Source organism: Thermobia domestica, chromosome 8, assembly GCF_964235325.1.
Source record: "Thermobia domestica chromosome 8, izTheDome1.hap1.1, whole genome shotgun sequence".
NCBI lineage: Eukaryota > Metazoa > Arthropoda > Insecta > Zygentoma > Lepismatidae > Thermobia > Thermobia domestica.
The window spans coordinates 69,592,006-69,619,235 of NC_137461.1; the positions used below are offsets into that span (position 1 = coordinate 69,592,006).

The 27,230-nt window shown below is 34.4% G+C and overlaps 1 protein-coding gene across 2 annotated transcripts in view; it reads right to left on the reverse strand.

Moving 5' to 3' along the window:
- The window catches only part of Schip1 (Schwannomin interacting protein 1), a 523,495-nt gene that overhangs the window by 245,126 nt on the left and 251,139 nt on the right, over positions 1 to 27,230 (reverse strand). For both annotated transcript variants that reach the window (XM_081768603.1, XM_081768604.1), the window contains exon 2: positions 22,101 to 22,165. In XM_081768603.1, coding sequence (XP_081624729.1) covers positions 22,101 to 22,156 — 56 coding nt within the window. In that variant the 5' untranslated portion in view covers positions 22,157 to 22,165. The remainder of the gene's footprint in view (positions 1 to 22,100; positions 22,166 to 27,230) is intronic.

Sequence of the window (27,230 nt, forward strand, 5' to 3'; positions counted from 1 at the left end):
TCCTTCAGCATGTTTCATATAAAACTCGCCCGAGAGCGAAGTCACGCATGAAATTCGAGTACCTTGTATGGGACATTTTAGGGAACCACTCCTACCACTTTTTTCTTCCATTCCAGGTCAAACTCTAAAAACGTGTATATTAAATGAAAAGTCCAAATGCTAAAATTCATGTGTCTAACCGTAAGAGGTTTCGAGACATGGGTAGCTTGTTATAATAATTGTAAACCCCATTTCTCCTCCTTTCACGTCGAATTTTCAAAAATCCATTCTTAGTGGTACTTTATACAAATTTTATGAACTGTCCAAAATATCTAATTTCTAGTTTAAGTGATTTGGTAGACGTTGATCAATCAGTTAGTCAAGATTTATTTCTTTTATACAGGGTGGTTACAAATACTTGGATGATTTTAGAAGGTTATATTTCCAATAATACTAAACAGAAATACACTATCTTTCTAAGTTTTATTCTGACTTTAGATGCACTCGGTGTGAGCCTCATGTGTAATACGGCAGACGTCATCTCATGATATCTTATGTTATTCTCAAGGTTTTTGAGGTTCTCATTTTAAGTTGTTTTCATTTTTCATGTGTTGTAAGTTTTTTTTCTTTTTTCCTTGTTCCTCATCGTGTTGTCATTGAGGTACTTCTAGAACGTGAATGCACAAACGTGAACGTGTTTTATGCGTTTCTAAGATACTTTTTTTTTGTTTTGTTTAGAACACTACTATGGAAAACGTATAACTTGACATGTTGGAAGGTTGGTTAACGTCACAGCTCACGGATGAGAAATAGGAATTCATTGTGCAACAAACGTGGTCCTTCCATATTGGCATACGTGTGTTCGGGGGTACCTAAATCGACATATGCCAGGAAGATGAATTAGTCATGGATCGGCCACAAACAACACATTCTTCATATGGTCACCAGTTCACCAGACCTACAGTGAGTGCTTTCTTCCTGTGGGACTTCGTTAAGGACGTTTACATCCCCCCATTTCCAGCTATATTACCAGAATTAAGAAGGCGCATTATCAGAGCCATCGAAAACATCACGCCAGATATACTTGAGAAGGTTAGGCACAAACGATATCACCGGTTAGACATCTGTCGGGGAAGAACGTGGAGCTCACATCAGTACATCTAAATTCAAGATAAAACTTCATACTCCCCTCTTTCCAATGACACTGAAGTCATATGTTTTTAATTAGTATTAGTAAAAATATAGCCTTCTAAAATCGTCTAATAATTTGCAACCACTCTGTATACAAAGATTAATAGATAGTGTCAAGCTTTTTAATTCTTCCACAGTTAAATAAATGAAACACATTACGGGGTTATAACTAATTCTCCCAAAATTTGATATCGTAAAAGTGGATTACTAATCCCAGTTCTTATTGCTTCACTTTTACTCGTACACCACAATGATTTTGCGTTTCAAAGGACTGAAACCAAAAGCTATTACAAGAAAACGATAAAGAACACATTTTTGCCTTTAATTTTTTTCTCATATATTTTGCACGATTAGTTTTACGACCCCTTGACTACTAGAAAAGAGATTTTAAATTTTTATAAACTAAGTTTTAAGTTGATAACAAAGAATTTTGAAATATAAATGTCACTTCTTTCTTTAATGTTGCAATCAATTTCGTCTTGGTTATCTCTACTTTGTCCTTAAACTTGCGAGAATAAAGTTGTTAAGTCCACCAAAAGTTAAGAAGAAATTCATCTTAGGACTCCAGTAAGTCTGAATCAACCTGTAATTGCGTGTCTAAAAATCTTTTATTTATTTCTCCCTTGTCTTTGCTTAAATACTTATATTGCATTTCAAGAGAACTGTATACTTTTCAAGATAAGTACAGTCGAACATGAATTTGTTAGTAGGGGATCGAAAGTACTTAATACATTAAAATGGTTGAGTTTTGTAACATGTTTTGTTAAAGGGTGCTGTTGTAGCCAAGAAAAGTTAGTTATAATTACTTTGCTTACAGAATAATTACTTTTTACATTACTTATGTGAAAATGAAGAATAGGCTATAGCGTATGAAAACTTACTTTCGTCTGATGCTGCAAATAATTATTTCAGTTATAGCTTACAAAGTCCTCACATAACTTTATTTCAAACAACGTTTGTATTAACCTTTAAACTCCCATTGACGCAACTGCTGAGCTAAGGATTTAAACCTCAATAGCTCAGCCCGTAATTAAGCTAGAAGATAATTTTCGTATCACTGTGTTTCTGAAGTATTAAGCTTTCCACCGATATGCATTTTTCGTGTTTTTTGTCTTTTAGCATCAGGTTTTTTTTTGGGGGGGGGAGTCATTTCCCCATTGGTGGTACACTCATACAAAATTGGTATGTGAAGCAATGAAGTAGTCCACTACATGCTAATACCCTGTATGTGTACTTACATGGGGGAGGAGGGGGCAAAGTTGGGCATATTTTTGAGTCTCGTTTTTTTTTGACGTAAATTAATTTTCAGGACGGTTCCGTATAAGACATCTTTTCACTGAATTGGTCTAGAAACATAATTCTTGTTGCTGTACATGATGTAACATGACTCTATGATGATTAAGGAGGTTATCAGGGCTGCCAACGCGAAAGTCTGCGACAGCCCTTCGAAAATGATATACAGGGCGTTTTTATAGGAATTTCGTTCTGATTTTTTTTATCTCGCTTTGTATTACAGGAAAAGCTATCATTTTTTTATATTATAGTCACAAGTGTGCTGCCTACACATTAAGACCATTTTGTCAGCGTAGGGTGACTGCAAGGGTTGCCAGGGCCTCACAAATTCTATTTTTCATGTTTTTAGGACTTTTTGTTTCTCCTTCTTCTTCTTCCACGAATAGGGCGAGAACTGCACAAATATTACTTCATTGGTGTGTGTGTGTGTTCCATTAGCTTTCCAACGATGTATAAATAATGACTCTATAATAATTAGGAGGATCACCAGAGCCGCCAAGACGAGACTCTACGATTTCGTTGATTTGTCTGGGGACCGTAGAAAATTTAATGACATCTTTATAATGTTCTTATATTTTTTACACTCATATTTGTTTCGTATTGTTTCTTGCAAATGGTATTAATAATTTAACATCACTTATTCCCATCGGCGCAAATCTGTCTTGAACATTGGGGGGGACGGGTACGACCGTTCCCATAATATATATATATATATATATATATATATATATATATATATATAATGCTCAAAATATTTATGAAATTGAAAATGTTGAAGTTGTGGAGGATCAGGGGAGCAGAATCGTCTTCAGTGCCATATTTAGGAGGCTATCGGGCTCAAGCTCCCCCTGAAATAAATTTGTTAGTTTTTCTCATTCCACATACAACAATAATCCTTCTTACCATTTCTAAGAATGTCATTGACTTTTCATTTTCTTATGCTGTTTGTTCAGAAATAATATTGTATTTGTCAAATTTCATTCCATGAAAGAACTACGTTCTTTTGTTCTTTCTTTCGTCCTTTCTACTTTTCTGTTTCCTTTTCTTGATGTTACTTTCTTTCGTTTCGCCTATCATACTTTATCGACCATTGTCAGTTGTGATTCAAGTCGGCCGTCATCAATAACACCAAAACTAAGAGGAGTTGATAAGCGAAACTGGTGTTCCACACCAACTTACGCGGATATCAACATGACGGGACTTTAGTTATTATAACAAAGGAAAAATTATATCGTTTAGTTATTTTTAAAAGAAGAAAATGTTTGAATTAAAGAAAACCAAAACGGAGGAATAATTAGCCCGGGAAATTAGGATGGCCAAGAGGATGTTTCCTTTTTCTTCTATGAATAGAATAAAGGGTTAGATTCACTCCTAAATTTTTGTATCATACCGTATAGAATTTATCGGTCTGCAATTCTTGCCATTATAACTTCAATTTATGCATAAATAAAAGTATATTTAATTCTCAAACTCAGGTGTGCAATTGCCCACTTCCTTTCCTGGGCATAGCCCCTCGAAACAAAATCCTAAAGACGCCATCGATTGTCTTCAACATTGGGAGGTGGGCAGATTTGAAGCTTATTCTAGAAAAGGGTGAAACTCATATTGCGGTAGATGAATCTGATTTCTGAGTGAGCCTTTTGTAGAGTATATTATATATTAGGCGCTGTAGATGAAGTAGTAGTACATATCAGTATTACAAATAACTGCCGTGAACACATTCTGAAATCTGAATACATGTATATTTATAATTGGTATGTTTCTAATTAGACATCCCCAAAGATCCACGTTAAAATTGTTTTATAATAATATAATAATATAAATAATGACAAAACTATAAAGAAAGAATATCAATTACGTATGACGCAACAATACTCTTATTTGAGCAAAATGATGAGGAATTGTTACAGAAATCTGAAACATGTCATATACTCTTTAGTTAACAGATGTAACCTTAAGATTATGGAGAAAAATATTCCAGCAATTGAATTCTTTTCTTGCTTACGAAGCATCCTCTTTCAAAAGAAAAATTGGGGCACGCGGAAATACGTAGGAACAAACATGGTTCGACCAGGAATGCATTAAGCTAGTAGAGAAGAGAAAACAGGCAAAATTACGTTGGCTACAAAATCCTAATGAAATAACTGCACAAAATTTCGTAGACATCAGGCGGGAAACTTCCAAAACTTTTAGAACAAAGGATCGCGATTTTTTGAAAACTAAAATTAAGGAACTTCAAGATAATAGTAAAAATAAAAACATTTGGGACATGTATAAAGGAATCAACGAATCTAAGAAAAGCTATCAACCTCGTGCTTATATTAAAGAAAGCCGACGGAACAGTTCTCCCTGATACAGATAGCATTTTAAATAGATGGAAAGACTTCTTTGACGATTTGCTGAACATGCAGCCAAAAACTAATGTGCGTGGAGAAAGGGAGATACACACCGCAGAACCATATATTCCAGAACCCAACCGAATAGAAGTAGAAATCGATATAAAGAAATTAAAGAAACACAAATCTCCGGGTGTAGATGAAATTCCGGCTGAGTTAATTTTAGCTGGAGGTGAAAAATCGTGGAACAAGATACACAAACTCATTCTCCTTATCTGGAACAAGGAAGAATTGCCACAAGAGTGGAAAGAATCAATCGTTGTTCCAATCCACAAGAAAGGCGACAAAACTGACTGTAATAATTATGGAGGCATCTCTCTCCTGTTAACATCCTTTGAAACATTCTATTAGCAAGATTGACCCCATACGCAGATGAAATTATTAGGGATTATCAGTGCGGATTTAGACGAAATCGATCAACTATCGACCAAATATTTACAATTCGTCAACTCGAAAAGAAGTGGAAGTACAATACCCCGGTACATCAACTATTTATTGATTTTAGAAAGGCTTACGACTCGGTTAGAAGAGAAACATTGTACAACGTTCTTACAGAATTTGGAATACCGAAGAAGCTAATTAGATTAATTAAGGCATTTTTAAACGAATCCAAAAGTAAAGTCCGAGCAGGAAAAGTTTTGTCCACGAGCTTTCACGTCGAGAATGGCCTGAAACAAGGAGATGCGTTGTCGCCATTATTATTCAACTTTGTCCTGGAATACGCTATAAGGAAAATCAAGGATAACAACCAGGGCCTAGAGTTGAACGGTGTTCACCAGGTTATGGCGTACGCTGATTATGTAAATTTAATACGAGATGATGGGAGAACAATAGAAAGAAATTCAGAGGTCTTATTAAACGCTTGCAGGGACATGGGTTTAAAAGTAAATGCAGAGAAAACTAAATACATGGAAGTGCGTCGGGACCGTAATATGGCAAATTATGAATGCGTTAAAATATTAAATACCTGTAATACTTTTGATAAAGTGGATAGTTTCAAATATCTAGGATCAATATTAACAAACGAAAATCATATTCAAGAAGAAATTAAATGTCGACCAAAAACAGGAAATCCGTGTTATTATTCAGTTCAAAATCTCTTGTCGTCGCTAATTCTGTCGAGGAATTTGAAGCTTAAAATATATAAAACGATAATCATGCCTGTTGTTCTGTATGGTTTCTAAACATGGTCGCTTGCTCTGAGGGAAGAACATAGACTGAAAGCACTTGAGAACAAGACCCTGGACGAATATTCGGACCCAAGAAGAACAGGAATGAGGAATGGCGGAAACTTCATAACGAGGAACTACATAATTTATGCGGATTACCAAACATTCTTAGGGTCATGAAGTCTAGGTGGCTTAGGTGGGCAGGTCATGTAGCTAGGATGGAAGAAAGTAGAAACGCTTTCAAAGTCTTGACTGGAAGACAAATCGGAAAACGACCATTAGGAAGACCAAAGCGCAGATGGGAGGACAATATTAAGATGGATCTCGCAGAAATTAGAATCCAAAGTAGAAAGTGGATCGAGATGGTATAACGAAATACTTTAGTTTGTATAATATTTACCTGTACCGTGGGCAAAAAGTGCTCATAAATATGTAATATACTTAGTAGAATGTTCATTTTAAATTAACAGAAAAGAAGAATGTTTTTAATATATGTAAGAGATTATTATGGGATAGTTGTGGCTATGTACATGTTATGTGTTGACCTAGTCAAGTGAATTTATGTATTTCCCGGTTTTAAAAAGGAATATTTAAGACATATCAAGCAATAAAGGTGAGACTAATGATCTTTGAATATCTGAGTTGATTCTTGCATAAAGAAAAGTAATTATCGCTTCGTAACTTATATATTACAAGACGGACCAGGTTGACGACGCTTTTCTATAGAGTCGTTATAAAAATTTGGTTTACCAAACCCGGGACTTTTGAAAATTCAGTTCCCGAAGAAGGAAAGTAGGGCTGAATTTACTTGGATATTACCATTTATGAATACGAACTTAACCGTATTACGAAGCGGTAAGGTCATCAAAAGAAAAATGGATAGTGAAATAGTGCAACAGGAATCTAATACCAGTAATCCAGGTGAAATTAGTGCAACACCAAGTTTGTCATTTGAGGATCGACTTTTGTTAGCGGTGCAGCGACAAATTATGCAAATGACGACTGAGATAAAACAAACCATGGAACAGAAGTTCAACGAATATAACCAGATCATGGAACAGAAGTTCTATGAAGCTAACCAGGCCATGGAACAGAAGATAGAAGTGAAATTCAACGAAGCTAACAAGACCATGGAACAGAAGTTAAACGAATCTAACCAGACCATGGAACAGAAGTTAAACGAAGCTAACCAGACCATGGAACAGAAGATAGAACTGAAGTTCTATGAAGCTAACCAGACCATGGAAAAGAAGATAGAACTGAAATTTAACGAAGCTAGCAAGCAGTATGAAGAATTAAGTAAACGAATAGAACGGATAGAACTGAAATCAGACGATACGAAACAAACAATCGTCCAGGTGATGAACGACATATCCTCGCAGTTTGAAGAGAAGTTAAAAAGGATAGCCGATGAGTGTCAAGAAAAGCACGATCATCAAAATCATGAAATCTGTGCTGTAAAAAAGGATTTAACGTTAATAGAATCTTCCGTTAAACATCAAAAGATCCAGTTGGCTACTATGCAGGAAGAAATTAAAACGTTACAGGCTAGAGACACCATTTATCGCAATAATCTGGGCAGTGATCGCTTCGAGTTTCCCCAATCACCGGATATAAATACGCCTTCGCCGGAATCTGAGGAGGATATTATATTAGAGGAAAATTGTCCGAAGATCACTGATGAACGAAATATAAATGGTATCATGACACAGCACGCTACGGACCGGAACAATCACACCACAAGAACAAGGAGTGAGAAAAGAAAGGTAAAGTTAAGTGTCAAGATGAGCGAAATCAAAGCCATGAGTAAATTTAGTGGTAAGTGCAATGAAAATGCTAGTTCTTTCTTAGAGAAATTCCAAGATGAATGCAATATAATGTCTATCGACCGATCACAATACATGCAATTAATACCCCATGTATTACTCCCACCTTGTTCCTTATGGTTTAAGGCAATACGTGATCACATTAGTACATATGAGGAATTTAAAGCGGCATTGATCGCGAATTACGAAAATGACTTTTTGCTGGCAAACAGAGATGCCACTCTTAGAAATCAACATTTCAATCCTCGATTGCACAAATCTATTGTAGAGTTTGTTGTAAATGTCTATAATGAATTAAAGGTTGTTAATCCCTTGCAATCGGAATCAAGAATAATTGCATCGATTCGCAATTTGCTTCCATTTAAATTACAGCAGATCTTATTTTCCACACAGTGTATGAGTTTCAGTCATTTATTAATGCTTGTGCAATGCTACGAAACTCAATACCATGCTATGAATCTAACACAATCAGGAATGGGTAAAAATAAGAATACTTCAGATCATTCGGTCCCTGTTCGGAATTTGGATATCCGAAGTATGAATAATACTGAACCGAACCTAAGACGAGTATACTCTAGCAATCAAAATGAACAAAATAGACAAGGCTATGTAGGGAATCCGCCTAACCTAATCAACCGAAGTAGACACAAAAACAATAGAAATACATGTCGAAATCCTAGAGATGCTACCAATCCTATGTATAGACATAATCAGTGTTCACGAGATGGTACTTCGTATCAAAATTCAAATCACGATGAAAGACCTGTACAACCTAATGTAGAACATAATCACGATTGTGCAGTACAGTGCACTTTATTAGATTCATATGCCAGTGCGAATGTAACATGATTACCGTTAACGAAATTAGGTTAAACCCATGTTGGTTATCGATTCTTGTGAATTTTCGTTTTAAAGTTTGTGTTAATATTAATAATGAAAACGATGGTTATAAATATTTGAAATGCATCTAGTTAAAGAGTTAGTAGCACCCAACATTCTTGATCAAATAAATAAGAATGAAAAATAACAATAATAATGAAAAATGTGTTTATTTAATAACAAAAAGGTGTCTTTTGTTTCTGTAAAATAAATTTATTTACTTCTATTTGATTATTCAAACGTAGGTTATGTTTAATTTTTATTCTTTCTTATTAATGTGAAGAATCATAATTCAATTTATAATTAGTTAAAGGCAAAAATTATTTTATATCAGATTGATTTGTGTTTAATTATCAAAGATTATGTTAAGAATAAGATCCATTCTATAAAATCAATTATTCAATGACTACCTTGAGTGAAATTCTTCTTTATTTTGGACATCTTAGTGCTACTATGTATACATTACAATTGCAACATCTAACTTATTTGTTATACAATGCGCCCGAAAAGAACAAATATTATTTGTCACATCATCGTTTGTAATAATGATCGAAACTAGTAATCTTGATAATTTGTGTTTCACCCTCGTTAATTATATTTCTAAGCGACGATGTTTTTAATGATAAAGAATAAATAATAATGTAATAAAAGAGAAATATTAATGAAATCAAAGATTTATTGTAAATGTATTTATGTGAATGATAATAACTAATATTTTATATATATATGAGGGTTAACCAAAAAGTAATGAAGATATATACGAGGTGTGATCAAAATATAAAGAACATATGTAATGTACGAACATTAATCTAATCAGACCAGTGGTTCTTGAATATAAAAGCCAAGCCTACTCATGACTTTTATATTCAGTCCCTTTGTCGGGCGACATTTTCTATAACGAAATACTTTAGTTTGTATAATATTTACCTGTACCGTGGGCAAAAAGTGCTCATAAATATGTAATATACTTAGTAGAATGTTCATTTTAAATTAACAGAAAAGAAGAATGTTTTTAATATATGTAAGAGATTATTATGGGATAGTTGTGGCTATGTACATGTTATGTGTTGACCTAGTCAAGTGAATTTATGTATTTCCCGGTTTTAAAAAGGAATATTTAAGACATATCAAGCAATAAAGGTGAGACTAATGATCTTTGAATATCTGAGTTGATTCTTGCATAAAGAAAAGTAATTATCGCTTCGTAACTTATATATTACAAGACGGACCAGGTTGACGACGCTTTTCTATAGAGTCGTTATAATGGCTAAGGATAGAAGTCAGTGGAGAGCTTTTGTGAACTCGGCATTGAACCTCCGGGTTCAATAGGCCATAGAGTTAGTTAGCTTACGAAGCATGAGTAGATGCCTAGGCTGATACTACAAATAGATGAAATGCGCGTTTACTGAAAAGATGGGTTCTACTGACATTGGGTAGTCTATATACTCTTCGTATGTTAGGGCCTAGGGGAGAGAAGGAGATAAAATTTCACATCAGGTTACGTCCCGCACAGTCGCACGCCTTCATTTTCATTAAAAATGGAAAAGCCAAGATAAATCAATTTCATCTCACTTTCGTTTGTGGCAATCAGACACAAATAATCACACTTATATGCAAAAAACGTTTTTCAAATCGGATTATTGGGAGAGCCTCAGTTCAAATGTTGGGGGGGACATGTCCCGCCATTTCCCCGGAATTTGTGTCCGTACCTACAGCTGAGACAACTTTCCAGCATGAGGAGAGGGGTATATCCTCCTCTGGCATTTATTGCAATTTATGCCCAAGTAGCGGAAGTGGATATTGATGAGACTACTAAACGCACTACAGCACGAAGTTCAGTTTGAAATACTACAGAATACGATCCTTTTTAAAAGATGGAAAAGCCAAGATAAATCAATTTCATCTTACATTCCTTTGTGGCAGTCTGACACAAATCATCACACTTATCCCAAAAAGAACTTTTCACGTCAGATTATTGGGGGACAGTCCCCCCCAGGTCCAAGATTGGAGGGGACATGACCCCTCGTCCCCCCGGGATTTGCGCCAGTGCTTATTCCAGTCAGTGCGTACCAAGAATAAAAAAAAAAGTTTCTAACTTATTCCAATCAGTGCGTACCAAGAATAAAAAAAAAGTTTCTAAAGATTCCAAAACAAAGAATCTAAGGACAGGTTTTTAGTTACTCTCTTTTATTTCTTAATCCTCCACTTGCCCTTGCTGTTGCCTGCATTTTCGGGACTTATTATAGAGCAGACGTGCTACTGCTTCTTACACTATGTTCTCTCTCTCTTTATTTTTTTTATCTCCTCTTTCTTGAACGACTTATCCCCCTTTAGCTACGGGAGAGGCACTCTCTTTTTAGCATCATAAACTTTAAAACGTATCTTTAATCTCACTTTTCATATTATTTATTTATTTATTTTTTATTACAACTCCATCCACTTCATAGCAACAAAAACATAAAAAACAAAAAACATTAAATCATAGTATTTAGCCTTGTTTGTCTTTAGGTTGTCTAGGTCATTGGTTAATTATTTCTCATTATCTTCCTTTCTAACTTAATTGTTTAGTCTCTTCTATATCTTCTTTCTTCTTCCTCTAGTATCTCCTTTAACCTACGTACCTTCTCTCTGTAATTTAGCTTTTCTCCTTTTTGCTGTTTTCATGGCTTCCCTAGGTGGTATCTTTACTAACTAGACTTTTCGCCTATCATAATTTATTATTTATTTCACTTACGTTTCTACCTGTTTTTATTTGCAATAAATATACTCCATGGTTCTGGATAATCACAATAACATTTTAAAACACATTTTTCTGACCAGAACAAAATGAATTATTTAATAATTATACGATTTTTGTTACAGTTTCAAGGACCTAACGTCCTCTTCATCAGACATTGAGAAAAGACAGATGACAGCAAATCTTATATCTTCCTCAGCCGTTAGTTAGCATTTTTCATTTATATAATTTTAATTGTTGTTTTTATATGTATAAAATTTAAATTTGTAATATGTAACAATATCATATAATTACATTGTTAATATATGTTAATTGTCAATGCAATTTACAATTCTATTGATCTTTATATAAAATAAAATAAAATAAAATAAAATAAAATAAAATAAAATAAAATAAAATAACAGAAATTTGGAAATATTCAAATTGCACTAATATTCTTATGCATTTTTCTTTTCTATCACTTCTAATAATTTCTCCCATTGCTCATGTATATTTATACCACTTGTCCAGTTCATTAAGTTCTCCTCTTGTTCTTTCTTTATTCTTCTCGCTTCCTTCCACTTCCTAATAATCTTTCTTTTTTCTCTTTCTAAGCCTCTAGCCCCTTCCCAATCTATCCTATGTCCCGTTTCTTTCACATGTTTGTAAATAGCATTATTTTCTCTTTTCATTCAAACATCATCTTTATGTTGTTTCAATCTGTCCATGAGCCTTTTTCCCGTCTCCCCTATGTATTTCATGTTCCACGTTCGATCCCCAGCTTAATAAGTTCGTGATGAACAATATAGTGTCCGTGGGTTTCTTGGGTTACTTACGTTTCCTCCCACATTCTCATTCCACTAATTCTTCCATCATCATTATTCACTTGCCTTAATCATCCGTCTCCCTTAGGCTAAAGAGTATAATCGTAAGACATTCAACTGAAAGATTTCATTTCATTTTGCAAACTCATTCGAAACTTGGAATCTGATGTCTGTCTCTAAAAATAAAAAAGTGTAAGTTACACTTGAGTATGAAAGTAGTAAACAGGTGTTTTCTTCACATAATAACACACCATTTAAAAAAAAATGAATACCCTGTATAATTTCACTTGATAGTATTACTTTCATTTATCACCAATAGATGGTAGCACTGTTCAATGACCTAAGCACATTTTCGTTTGCATCCGGCGCGGCGTATTGCAGACCAGTTAATTGGATTTCCTTTTCCACTGGTGTCTGACTGGGACTAAAATAGATATCCCGCCAGAGCAGAAAAGATTCAGAGGCTGCCTATTGCTTCGAGTTGAAAAAAAAAAAAGTGCAGTGTTCAATATCTGTCAACAGTACTTGTCTTTCCTTAATACGTTTGCCCTCAATTCACTGAGGGCAACTCTGTCATTGCCCTGCTGTTAAGTTTTATATTGCGAGATAGAGTATGAGAACATTATTGAATTGGTTAATTTAAAGTACACATATACTCAAAACATTTCAATATTAATTCTTTACAAGTAGTATATGTGTAAAGAGTATGTGTGTCACAGTTAAGAAAATATAAACAGGAATCTAATAGGTTCTACATGCACATCACATGAATAAATAACAATTTCTTCCACCAAAATGAAAACTTGTCAATGTTTATTGACAACGAATGACATATCTTTCAACCTCAACAAAAGTTCATTTTCTTCGATTTATCTCGAAAACTACACATGAGAATTTACTCTCGAAGTGTGTTACTTTCTTCAGTTCGATGCGTTCTATTGATTGATATATGTTTTACATTTCGATAATATTCTAGTTAAACAGAAATTAAAACTTAAGAGTTAATGGCAATTTTAGGCTGCAGACCCTATGTCATTAACAATACTACGTGTTCTCGTCTCTTGATAGTATTATAATGAAGAACTTAATGGGTTATATTTCAGTATCGGTTTTACCTCAATAAGTTGTATTTGTTCTTATGCAACATCATTATCAGTTTCACCTCAATAAGTAGTTTGGCTTTTATATAGCATCAGTATCTGTTTCATCTCAATAAGTGGTATGGTTTTATACAGCATCAGTATCAGTTTCACCTCAGTAAGTTGTATGGTTCTTGTACAGTTTTAGTATGAGTTTCACGTCAATAAGTGGTATGGCTCTTATACAACATCACTATTAGTTTCACCTCAGTAGGTGGTATCGTTCTTATACGGTAGCATCAGTAATCAGTTTCACCTCAATAAGTAGTTTGGCTTTTATACAGTATCATTATCAGTTTCACCTCCATAAATAGTTTGGCTTTTATATAGCATCAATATCCGTTTCATCTCAATAAATGATATGGTTTTATACAGTATGAGCATCAGTTTCACCTCAATAAGTGGTATGGCTCTTATATAACATTAGTATCAGTTTCGCCTCAGTAGGTGGTATCGTTCTTATACGGTATAGCATCAGTAATCAGTTTCACCTCAATAAGTAGTTTGGCTTTTATACAGCATCAGTATCAACTTCACCTCCATAAGTAGTTTGGCTTTTATATAACATCAGTATCCGTTTCATCTCAATAAATGATATGGTTTTATACAGTATGAGCATCAGTTTCACCTCAATAAGTGGTATGGCTCTTATATAACATCAGTATCAGTTTTACCTCAGTAGGTGGTATCGTTCTTATACGACATAGCATCAGTAATCAGTTTCACCTCAATAAGTGGGATAGCCCTTACACAGCATCGGTATCCGTTTCACCTCAATAAGTAGAATGGTTCTTATGCAGCATCAATTTTTTAGGTTTACGTATTAATTGTTGTTTCTCCCTTTTTTCGAAAACTACGCACGGAATTTTATTTTAAACTCATGCTTATAATCTTGTTCAATTCAATAAGGTCTATGGATTAGTTTATATGTCTCGTTTGACGTTTTTTTATTTAATAAACTAAGAATTTGTTTCTCCTATTTATTTGTTTGTTAAACTTTAACGTGTGTTTTCAGCTTCAAGGTTATATTAAACGTTCACCTACAGTTTAAGGTGGAATATTGAACATCATAATGCATTTTATTTGTAATGATTAATGATTCATCTCCATAGATATCCATGTTGTACTAAATTTAACATGAAAAATTTAGTAGTATAGAACTACCTTAAGATATATTTATTTCCTGCGCTTAAGATGGTTTTTTTTCCATTTAGACAAGAAACTTACATTCTTAATGAGTCTGTAATGTACTGTTAGATATTATACCAAATCAACAAAATCATTTTCTTTTTCTTTTTTAAAAAGTAATAAAACTAATTTGTTTCAGCAGACGATTCGGTTTAGAACCCGAAAACAACAAAAGTATTTGCTCCAAGTAACAAATCGAACTCTGAAAGCTTAATTAAATTGGACACATTCCAAACACACAAACAAATATATATCGAGGCAGGATCCCGGAGCTCGGAAGCAACTTCAGTGGATTCTCGGTTCATTTGGTAACAATATTCTTTCTTTCTCGGTCTCTCTTCTTCGCTCTAAAATCAAGGGATGTGAGTTCGATATTTAAAGCAAATTTATAAAAGACGTCGCCATATAGATTTAATCAATCGGTTTATTTTTCTTCAAAATATTCCAAATTTGAATGTAGAATTTCGAAATCACATGATTTTATTCAGAGACATATGTAGTAAAGTCTTTTAAACATGATAATAACACGGTAATTAACACATACAGATACACACATACACACACAATTCAAACTAAACTTTGAATGTGTTAGTTATCGGTAGTTAATGTAGATAGGGTTAAGCAAATATAAATGTTGATATTATTGTTGTTATGCAAATCACGACCAAGTATATGAATCGATGAATTCCAAAAACCAGTTATCTCCATATTTTGACCAAATTAGATTATCGCACTTTCCAGCTCAACCGATGTGGACACACGTTTAGGATGAAAAGAAGTCATCTCCCCCAACTGGCTATAGAAAATATTGAGCATTGAAATTCCCTCTTAGTTTGATAATATGAAGTATTCGGGAGATGAATCAGGGGCGTATGCAGGGGGTGAGTCCTGAAAATCCGGACCCCCCCGAAATCCCGACTTTTTTTTGTAAAGGTAGTCTACTTTTAGGGGCAATTTTTTAGATATTTTCATATAATTTAGCCTCAAATTGTATTTTGACCCCCCGAAACGCTTTAGAAACCCTCCCGAAATAAATTCCTGTGTACGTCCCTGAGATGAATGTAGTTTTTTGTCTTTCCTCTAAAATGGAGATGACTGGTTTTCGAACTCAACGATTCATGTTTTCAAGAGAGGATTGCCTTAGATTAACCTATGCAACTGTTTCAGGCTAAACAAGGACGAATAACAACATGTATAATAAACGCATCATATTCGTGTCCAACCTCCAACCTCATCTTAATAGCATCAATTCATCTAATCTAAATATGACTCATTAAGATTCTTTGTTATTGCTATTTCTTCGGTTCTCTTTATTATCTCTTATTCAATTCTTCTTACAACATGGGGCCGCGATGGCTCAGTGCTAGAGCGTTCACTTCCGGTGCATGGGGTCCTTGGTTCGGTCCCAGCTCGCGCCAGGTGAGCTTTGTGGTGGACAAACACCGTGTGTATGGGTTTTCTCGGGGGTACTCAAGGTTCCTCCCACTTTCTTCATTTTACCATTTCCTTCATTTCTCATCATCACCGTCTCCTTTACCCTAGCCGGCATAAACGTGGGACGTTAAACTTAAAGATTTAATTTTCTTTTTTTCTTTCTTACAATATGTTTTTTTTTTCTGAATTGCTAAATGGACTTCGCCGTCCTCGTCAGAACTTGAACAATCAACCAAGCAATGTGAATAAACAAGTCAACAAACAGATTATAAAATTATCAACCCAAGCAAACAACTTGTCCGCCAGTTTCAACTATTGCAACAGCTAAGGAGTTTAACGTCTCTTTCCGCGTCAAGATTATGTGAGAGATGGACCTACAGCTTAGTGTGGGATTCCAAATCACATGAGCTCGCACCCAGAATAGATTTATAAACACCTAACGTTGGATACAACTACTTTAACATAATCATGTTATATTTTAAATTTCGTTTAGAAGAAATAGCTTACATCAGTAGTTAAAATATTGAATATGGGAAGCTAGTAACTTGCTGAAAGTAGATTCTGAGGTATAGTTATACTTCCCTTCATAGATGATATGCAATATAGACAGATGTGAACACTACTCAGTTTTGTTAATGGACTCAATCTGGTAAAATCTTAACAGGTAACGACAATCTACGTCACTCCATTAGTTCACACGATAATTCTTGAACACTGGTAACATCTTCAACAGGTTACGCCGTTTTACGTCACTCCGTTAGTACACACGATAACACTGGTAACATCTTAACGGGTAACGGCGATTTACGTCACTCCGTTAGCCCACATGGTAACTCTTGAATACTGGTAACATCTTAGCGGATAACGGCGATTTAAGATATTCCATTAGTACACACGATAACTCTTGAATACTGGTAACATCTTGACTGGTAGTGGCGATTTACGTCACTCACTTGGTGCACTTCAACTTTCGCCTATTTAAGATTCGTCTAATAACCTCAGGCAATGAAATTACAGATGTTAACTCAAGAGAAAATGTATGCGAATCTTGAATTCAAGATTCGCTTTTCAAAATGCGAAATTATGTTGGTAGTACTGATAAGAAATGACGCAAAAGTTTGTAGTTTCTAAATTTGAAAAATCAATATATATTTTTAATCCAGTATATACGGGTCTGAATCCGAAAAGAAATAGTAAATTAATGAAATTTGCAGGACAGTTTCTTTCCATCAAATATGGACATATCTTAAAAGTGCCCAGATATTCGTCTTAAGCTTCACACAATATGACTATCATAGCTAACTTGATCACTATCGTCTATACGAGAACAATAATGTTTTAGTTAATTTCTTATCTTAAATTCAGTTCTACGGTCTTGAAACTTACAACAAAATATTTAGTAAATAATTGTTTTTCCATTTGATATATAACATATCTCTGTAGGTTAGGTAGGTACATAGTTAGAGATGGCAGAGTAGCCTTGTGTCGCTTAATCTTGTATCTGTTTCTTTTAAGAGTATTTATATATATATATATATATATATATATATATATATATATATATATATATATATATATATATATATATATATATATATATATATATATATATATATTTTTAAGCTCTTTCATAAAGAAGGCCAATTTCATCAACCAGTCAAAATGTTTAAATACTTGAAAATACAAGAGGAAACAAGGATGATGTGATACTGTTTTTACATGAGTTTTCATGAAGCAACACGGCTTTGTTTCAGAAAGGGAAGAAAACTTGTTAGAAACTACTAATGAGATAGTCAGTTTAATTGCAACAGGTTGTGAGTGTATTCAACAAATCTACTACGAATCCTGAAGAACTAGTAAAAGGGAGATAACATTTCCAATTTCACTTTTATGCATCGCATGATGGTGATGCACTGGTTTTCTGTCGATATTTCACATACAGAAGACTTATTTCACACCAGTCGCTCATCTCTCAGTTTTACCCATAAGAGCAAGTGCGAGCAGACGACACGTATTGTAGTTGTATATCAGGAGCAAACCTGGCTGGAGCAAGATATTCCAGCGATTGATTGGGGATCGGAGGAGAAAATTAAGAATGCTACCCAATTACTTGTTTGAACATACCAACACCAAACTCTTTTTCTGAAGCCGGTGTATTGTAAATATAAATCTCTCATGTATACACGGAAAAGAAAGTATTTGACTGTTGACAAATTTTCTTTTGCCAATAACTCGGGAACAAATGAATTAATTTGGATCTTTTTGTTGTTATCCTTAGAATAGTTATAACTTGACAACTTGCCAAAGTCGGTACTCTAATAGGTTAATTTATTATTGAGTTATTAGGAAAATAAATTTTGTCAACTGAAGAATACTTTCTTTCATGACTGTACATAGTTCAACTGTGCATGCTCGAGATTGTTTTACTCAGGTATGTGCATTAATTGAGGGAAACCACATTTTGGGAAACAAAAAAAAAAATAAATAAATAAATAAATAAATAAATAAATAAAATAAAAAATAAAAAAAAATAAATAAAATAAAAGTGACATGTTAAACTATCTTTAAATTATATGTTACTTTTATGAATCTTTTGAAGTTCCTTCTTTCTTTTTCTTATTAGTTTTTCAGTGTAATAGGTACCGTTTCTGTTCTCAAAGAAGCAGAGTTTACTATATGAAACCTAAATTAGTAAAATATAAACGTTCTCCTTAAAACTCGTTGTTTCAATGACTTTTCATCTGAAGCAGCACTCGATCTGATCCAACCCAACCGTATCGTTTTGTCCCAACAGTGCACCGCGACTGGGTGGGTTAATTTTTGTGTCTTTTATATACTATAAATTATTTCTATCGTTTACAAAAAACTGATTTTTTCTTAAAAAATGTTTTCTCTACACAGACTATTTTTGCTATCTCATGTTGACATATTGTATAAATATTATATGTATAAAAATACAAGGAAATCAGAAAAATACCTTGAAAGAAACACAGGTACAGGACTAAGTGATACAAGCCCTAACTATCATTTGTAACTTTGTATCTACCAGAACCTACAAAGATGAATTATAACTTAAACAAAGCGAATTTTAATTACAAAATATTTTGTTATATGTTCCAAGACTGTAGAATTGAACGTAACTTAAGAAATCAAGGAAAACATGATTATTCTACAGATAGTGGCGGCCATATTGGATATGGCAACCATATTGGATGAAGCTAAAGAAGAATATTCGGTGACTTTTAGGATATTACTATGCTTGATGAAATAAAATTATCCTGCAAGTTTCATTAAGTTACTAATTTTTGCTGGGTTTGGCAAATTTTCCCCTTACGTTGGCTACTGGACTATTATTAAGAGCGCGAAAATAGTTTCGAGAGGAAAGGTTAACTATTAATGAGGTGCAGGACTTAGGACTACCAACATATGCGAGCTAAACCAAGTTTCTTTCTTTTTTTTAAGTATCTCCTTCGTGGCTAAGCGGTTAGTGTACGCGCCTTTGGCGTGAGAGACTTGGGTTCGACTCCCGGCGGGAGCTCGTGTGGTTCAGATTCCACGTTAATCAGTAGATCCACGTCTCATATAGCCTCGCTGCCGAACGGGACGTTAAACCCAAAATCAACTCAACTCTTTTTTTTAAAAAAAAGTTCAACTTTCGCCTAAGAAGAAAATTAATTCTGTGTCATCGCTATGATCTACGTTTGCATAGCTAGGAGGTATTAGGCGAATCTTGAATAGACGAAACTTGAAGCCCCGCCATGATAACTCTTGAACAAAAGCGAACTTTTTTTTTTTTTTTCTTTGAAGCCATAGCTAGAGCGATTACCATGTAAGTTCATTAATAAAGTCAATCCGTTCACGGATATTACCGCTCGACACATCTTCATTGTTAACGGTCGGGGAAGTACGAAGAATTTTTTTTTTTTCGGGAGGTCCAAAGAATTTTGGAAGTGTCCAAATTCAATACTATATTTCAATTCGGGTAAATTATATTAAAATTTGGGTCCATGTTCCGTTAAGGGTGTCCAAAACTAACCTAACCTAACCTGTATAATGTTATATTATGTAATCAAACGAAAATCAATAGAAACAAGTGAAGAAATAGAAAATTTCGTGTGGAAGAAATTACTGGACCCCCTTAACGTAACATTGACCAAAATTATCCCTAAATTTGTAAAATTGTCCCTAAAACTAGACTAAATTTGCATAAAAGTCGGGATTTCGTGGAGTTCGGACCTTCAGGACCCAACCTCTGCGTATGTTTTAACGGTAAACATTCTTATCCTATTTTCTCTACTATTGAAACAAAGATAGAAGAAGCTGCACACCTCGACATTAAATGGCAACAAATATCCTCCAGCAGCTGACATCTACCGGACAAAATTTAAACTTATAGTGCTTAGTATTTTTTACGGTTTACCAGAGGTTACTATATTAGTTAATTTAATAATAGAATTTTGTAGTCCTACCTCACTTACTTTCTACGATGTTTTTATACTATTTACTGCTTTTAATTATTCAGTAAAATTTGAGAGCAAATCGATGAGCACAGTTAAGAACATTAATATATTAGACTCTCATGCGGTAGTTTCTCCTATGCAATAATAAATCGCTCTGAGTTTCTTAAAGAAAATATTTTAATAACGGATGTTCCGGATGTTATTAGATTGAAATAATATTAATGTTGGTTATATTTATCTTCTGATTGTTTTGAAACTTACCGTTCATTAGTGCTGGATTTAGGTTTGATGGGGCCCTAAGCAAGGCCGTAACTTGTGAGGGGGCAGCTGCCCCCAGGGAAACTCCCCGCCGTTCGAGGGAGGCCCATTTTAAGACAAAATTTTCTTACTCCATATACGATATGAACATGAAATTATGAATAAAGCATCAAACAGGTCCAGTACAATACGTAAACAAAACAGCACACAAAAGATAAATAAAACAAAAATGAGTCGTGGGTCTATTTCAGTAAAAAAAAAAAAAAAAAAAAATCTACTATTAGGGGCCCTAGAAATAATATTTATTCATATGGCTTTGAGATTTGTCAATATTGTACATTTAATTAATTTGTCATGCATGGAACGGGCCTAGGGGCGTAACTAACGGCCCCACAGACCTTGCCGTGCGAGAGGGTCCACAGGCTCCGGGGGGCCCATAAAGACTAAGAGAAAGATGGAAAGAGGGTACCCAAGAATTAGGAAAACAACTTTTTCTAGGGAGCCCAAATACGCATATTAATGCTTGCCCCCCCCCCCACACACACACACAAAAATCTAAGTTACGGCACTGGAAGCTATTGAAAGGAGCCCTTTATATGTCGTTTTTTTTTTTTCAGCGACAAACTGTCACCGTTTTTTAGGTTTGATATAATTATGCTATATAGTAATTTGTTGACCTAATGGGTGTCTAAATGCAAACAAAGGCCCATTACAAGCAGGGCTGCGAAACGAAGACTCCATTATAAGCGGGGCTGGATAACAGAGGGGCTGAGAAATAGAACCCTATTACTTGCTTAATGAAAGCCTACTACATTACAATACAGAACACCATTGTTGTATGTTCGTTTTATTTTATTTGCTTTTTCTTGTTATTTGGAATTTACATTACAATCATTTTTTTTAACTTTTGGGTCCCCAAACGAGCTGGACCCTAAGCTATAGCTTGTTTAGCTTATACGTAAATTCAGCACTGAATCATTGTCATCATTAATTAACTATCATTATTAATTTATGTTTCGTTCAGTTATTTTTTTTTAAATAATTTTATTTGTTTGTTACTTGCTTATTCTATAATCTTCGTAGGTGAAAAAGGTTAAGATCGCTGAGAATGTAAACTGCCCATTTTCTTTATTAAAATTATTATTGGTGATTTATTTTTTAAAAATGTTCCCTTACCACTTATAAAATTTTATTGTAGAATACAGAAAGTATTAAAGGCTAAATTAAAATTAATAAGAAGAGAGATTAAAAAAAATTAAAAGATCAATAACCATAACTTAATTAGTAGAGGAAATCGGTATATTTTCTTATTTATCTACTACGTTTCTATACAAATTGTAATACTTACATGCGTAGCCTAGCTCCCGGACCTTCCCCAGGACCCCCGTCCTGTTTTAGACGCATTCCTTCTTCCTGTAACAAAATAATAATAAAATTAATAATGATAATAAATAATTTTCTGAATTATTTACAATGCAAGTAAAGAACACTAAAAAAAATAGAGTTGTGGAAAAAATGAAACGAGATAGAATTTTGTGACGGGAGTTGAGACGAGAAAAAAAAAAACCTTTCTATCATAATAGAAACAGATACATTTTCGAGACGACAGGTTCATTTTACGATACATTTTATAGACGAGACACTCTCAACTTTTATCTCGTACGCATCTCTACTAAAGATCGATAGTATTGAAATTGAAACTCGATATATCGATACATACTCGATCAATCTCAGTGTAACATGTTTCGAGTTAGATCACATGTTTGAGAAGTAAATGATCACAGTGTGAGTAATAGATATGAATTGAATCACAAAAAAAATTGCAAGATTAAAGAAACACTTTGTTCCTCGTCTAGTGGCTACAGCGTGAGCCTTTGGTTCACGTGGTCCCGAATTCGATTCCGGTAGGAGAGCACTAAAAATGTCAAAACTGCAGGATTCCACTTGAAATTTTCAAGTCCACATCTCATATAGCCTCGGTGCTGAAGGGACACTTAAATTTCAATAAATAAACAAACAAAATGCAAAGTTAAAATCTATAGATATCAAATATGAATAACTATATATATATATATATATATATATATATATATATATATATATATATATATATTCTAAAATGGGGTTGAAAATATTTTCGCATTTCTTCTCTCTAGTCAGCGATGTGTAGGTAAAGTACGAGACAAGAATAAGCGACCAAAAATGCCATTAAAACTAAAGGAGTTTTTGGTCGTTCATTCTTGTCCCGTACTTTTTCTTTTTCTTTTTATGAGTAGACATTTTAGGATCATTGAATACGCATTTGGATTATGTCCATTACATATTTTACTACACCTTTGGTTTTTCCCAGTTACACATGTCTTCGGTAGTGACATTTTTGATAATGTGAACTGAACTTTACATGAGTATGGAAGTTTTCTAAATTGTTTACTTCAAAATAAAGATACTAATACATATAAACGTAATCAGATAGAAGTGGATAAGTCCAATTAAAATCCCAGAAGATAGAAAGAAAAAAAAGGATAGAAAAAGAATGAAACATTAATATATGTAATCAAAGATTTACATTACATTAAATATGTCTATGAGAAATAATTAGGTTATATATACAAGTAAGAATTAAGCATACAGTGTACCCACGAACTACGAACCCCACGTGTTGCTAACAATTTTTCTCTAGGCTTACAAACAATAATTCCGAATATGAACGCACACACACGCCTATACCGACAATTCCAAGCATCTATAGTGGTCGCAAGGAGTCGTGAAGCTTGACCTAGATTTTCCAATTTCACCACCCAATAGAACACGAGGGTGTGTCCCGATCATCAGCCCTTACCCATGAAATTTTGCCAGTGTTGTCTCTCGGGGAACAGTATTATACGGAGAACATCTCGTGAGGATGTAGTGTTGTCGAATTCCCGCTAAGTTTCGTTTTATTGTTATTGTTGTCGTCGCAATTTTATTGTTACCATTATTATTGTTACCAATTTTATTTTGCTATTATTATTGTTACTATTTAATTCAAAGAATTGTCAGTGTTTGTGCTATACTGCTTTAAGTTTTTTTTTTTTTTTTGTCGCTCCTTTACCATGTCTTCTAAGTTGGCAACGTTGTTGGTGTACTTTTGTTGTTTCATTTTTTCTCAGGTGTGCGTTCGGAAGGCAGTTCCAGGAATTGTACCGAATTCTTCTGATGCATCACACACACATATGACCGAAAGCAGCTCTATCATTCGTGTAGAGCCCAGGCTTCACAACTCGTAGCGGTCAATATAAGAATGGTTTTGCCTGTCTGCTGTAAACATTACCTGTCAGAGTTCGTGTTCAAAAAATGCTTTTTGTCATATTTTTTTGGCACTTTTATGTTCTTTAGCCCTCATACTGTTTCGTTTAATTTAATGGTACTTATTTGTCTTTAAATTACGAACAGTGTTATGGAACGGACTAAGTTTGTAACTCAGGGTTCAATGTATGTCAAATTGCCTTGCATAACACGTCATTCCTTTTACGGTTTGTACTTCTTGTTCTAAACATAAAATTAAATCTGGATAATAACGTTGCCTAAGGCAAGAGTTAAGACTGTCTAATCTCGGAAAGTGTATCTGTTTTTATAGGAAAAGCGCTGTAACACCACGAAAATTGTCTCGTCTCTTCTCCTCCCGTCGGTAATCCAACTGGACAACTTGAAACTTAATATGTACCTAGGACAGGGGTAAAAGTGAGGGGAAACGCGGGGTAACGGCGTTCCCTCACCTCCAAATAAAATGTATGACGTCCCCCAGTTCCTAGAAAATTACAATGGGCAAAGATAAGCAGGGGGACGGCGTGACGTCATGCCGCTACCTACCGTCCCCTATCTTTTCAGATCCACTTTTACCCCTGACCTAGGATACGTATAGGTCTACGATTCGAACCAAGGTAAAAACACCAAAGGTTCGAATCCATGTTAAAATGTAGATCACGTATCATCGGTAGATAGGTGCTCCGTTAATTTAAATCAATCGAAAAGATAAACAACACACATCCAAGAACAAATATCCGTTTTGTATGGATATACACATCTAACGCAAAGTAAGGATAGTTCGCGCAACAAAATTGCATGAAAGAACGAATATTTATGATGCATTGTTATTAAGAATGAAGCATTGTATTGTTGAGTACCTTCTGCACAATAACAGACACTCAATTGTTAATGAAATGTTTGTGTTATTACTGGTGGCCCTTTTTCAAAAACCTTATTTTTCGCAATCTCTCCTAATGGGGGTAGGTGAGATTGCGCAGATGAGTAGGTGAGAGTGCATATTTCTGTGTGAAGACAATATAAAATATGGTTTAAAAACAAAAGAAAACTTAGAGCAAACATCTATATTCTACTGTACATACATTGCTTAACTGTGCAACCAAAGTAATATATCAGTTTGAAATAGACATTTACTTATGAAACCATCTTGTAATAAACATTTACCTATAGAAAGAACCTGTAGTTATCGCATGTTTCCTTATCACTCTCTAATATGACGGTCACAAATAATAATATGTTTCTTATCCCGGAGGCACAATCTCTCCTGATATTACCTTCAATGAATGAATGTATTGCGCCAACTTACCTACTTCATGATTGCACGTACTTTCCTATAGGAGTAGGAGAGATCGCGCACCTGCATAGCTTGAGTGGAATTTTCCAGTTTCTACAATGAACTAACTCAGATACTCATAACTTTTTGGTTATTTGAATTTCTACCCACCGTTTCTGAAAATGTACGCACCTTACTTTGCACCATTCACGCAAAATGTGGATCGTATTTCTCAGCGAACAGCTAATATCGACACGTGAATTCAACTGTAGGCTTTTATAAGTGTTCTTTGAAAGTATAAAGGATAGTTTACGGAGAAATGTAAAATTTTTGAATTTCTAACTGCACTCCTTTTTCATTCAAGCGTTGGGCAATAAATATACGAAAAATGTTGGGACATTCTAAGAACATTTTCTAGTAATCCAAAGAGACATTTAGGAAAATTTCTAGTCTTGGAAAATTTTAGAAAATGTCTCTTGAATGTCGAAAGGATGACCTTGGTATGTCTGAGGTTATCACATATTTTAAACACATTTTTCGATATCGTAAAAGATAAATTATTAACACATGAAAATATTTCACATTCTAAGAATATTTTAGTATACAAGGAAAGATCCATGATATCTAAGAGACTGTTACGACAAGCCAAGTAAGATCTTTGTACATCTATGCGGTAACTTGTAAATAGCTGAACATTTCGACCCATTCTAAATAGAAGATCCTTTAACATCAAACGAAGTATCTAACAAAGAAGGGTCACGCAGTGGCTCCGCTGAGATCCAAACGAGACAATTGTGTTTGCATTTGAAATGTTATAACTAGATGAATCCCAAAGTTATACGTGCCACCGGGAGGAATATCGTGAGTTACAACATATTTTGTAATGTAAGAACTACAAAAAAATTACATGGCAGAATAGTTTGAACCGAGTCATTTGTTCGGAAATGGTTGGGTAAGTGGAAAACTCGACCAACACGTATCCCATCATTTTCAACGACAACCTTTTTGGGGTAAAAAACTTTGTCCCAGGGTCCCCCGCAGGGTCCTAGGAGGGGTCCAACTCAAAATTTTCAAATGGCAAGGGGAGTTAAGTGGCACATCATTTGAAAGCTGTTGTAAAATGAAAGAAAATGCAGCAAGTCTCGACTCTCTACAACAACCCTGTGCAAAATGACGGAGGGTCAAAATGTAAACAAAAACTTAATTGAAAAGTCCATGGTCACCCCTATAAATCGGAAATGGTGAGACTTGAAAATAGGAAGGGAGTCTGGCATTATGTTCAAAGTACAACAATTTAAGTGAAAACGTCTTGTCCCAGGGTCCCAGGTGGGGTCCAACTAAAAAGTTTCAAATGGCAAGAGAGGTTAAGAAGCTCATCGTTTGCAAGATCTTGTTAAATGAAAGTAGATGGAGCACGTCTCGACTTTCTACGACAACCCTGTCCAAAATTGTGGCGGGTCAAAATGTAAATAAAAGCTTAATTGAAAAACTATGGCCACCTTGAATCCAAAATGGCCGCTTAAAACCTATGCCATTCATAACAGTACAAATCTAAATCTCTATTTTTCTCTATTATGTATTTAGAAATACTAGGAAGACTAAAGAACAATTGAATTTCGATTCACTTCAACTATTATTTCATTCGATAACAACACATATATGGTTTCTTCTTAATGCACGTTCTTCACGGTTCTCTCGACATTATTTACTTGAATATAACGAATATGCGATGAACACACAACTATGACTTCCTACTCATAGTGCAAAAAAAAAAAAAAAAAAAAGTTGAATACCTTGGGGTATTTTTCTAATTTTGTCATACGTAGTTCATACAGAAAGAACTTGCTGCCCCTATTGTAACGTATTCGTGATGGTTACATTTGTATGTCATTCGTTGGTTTG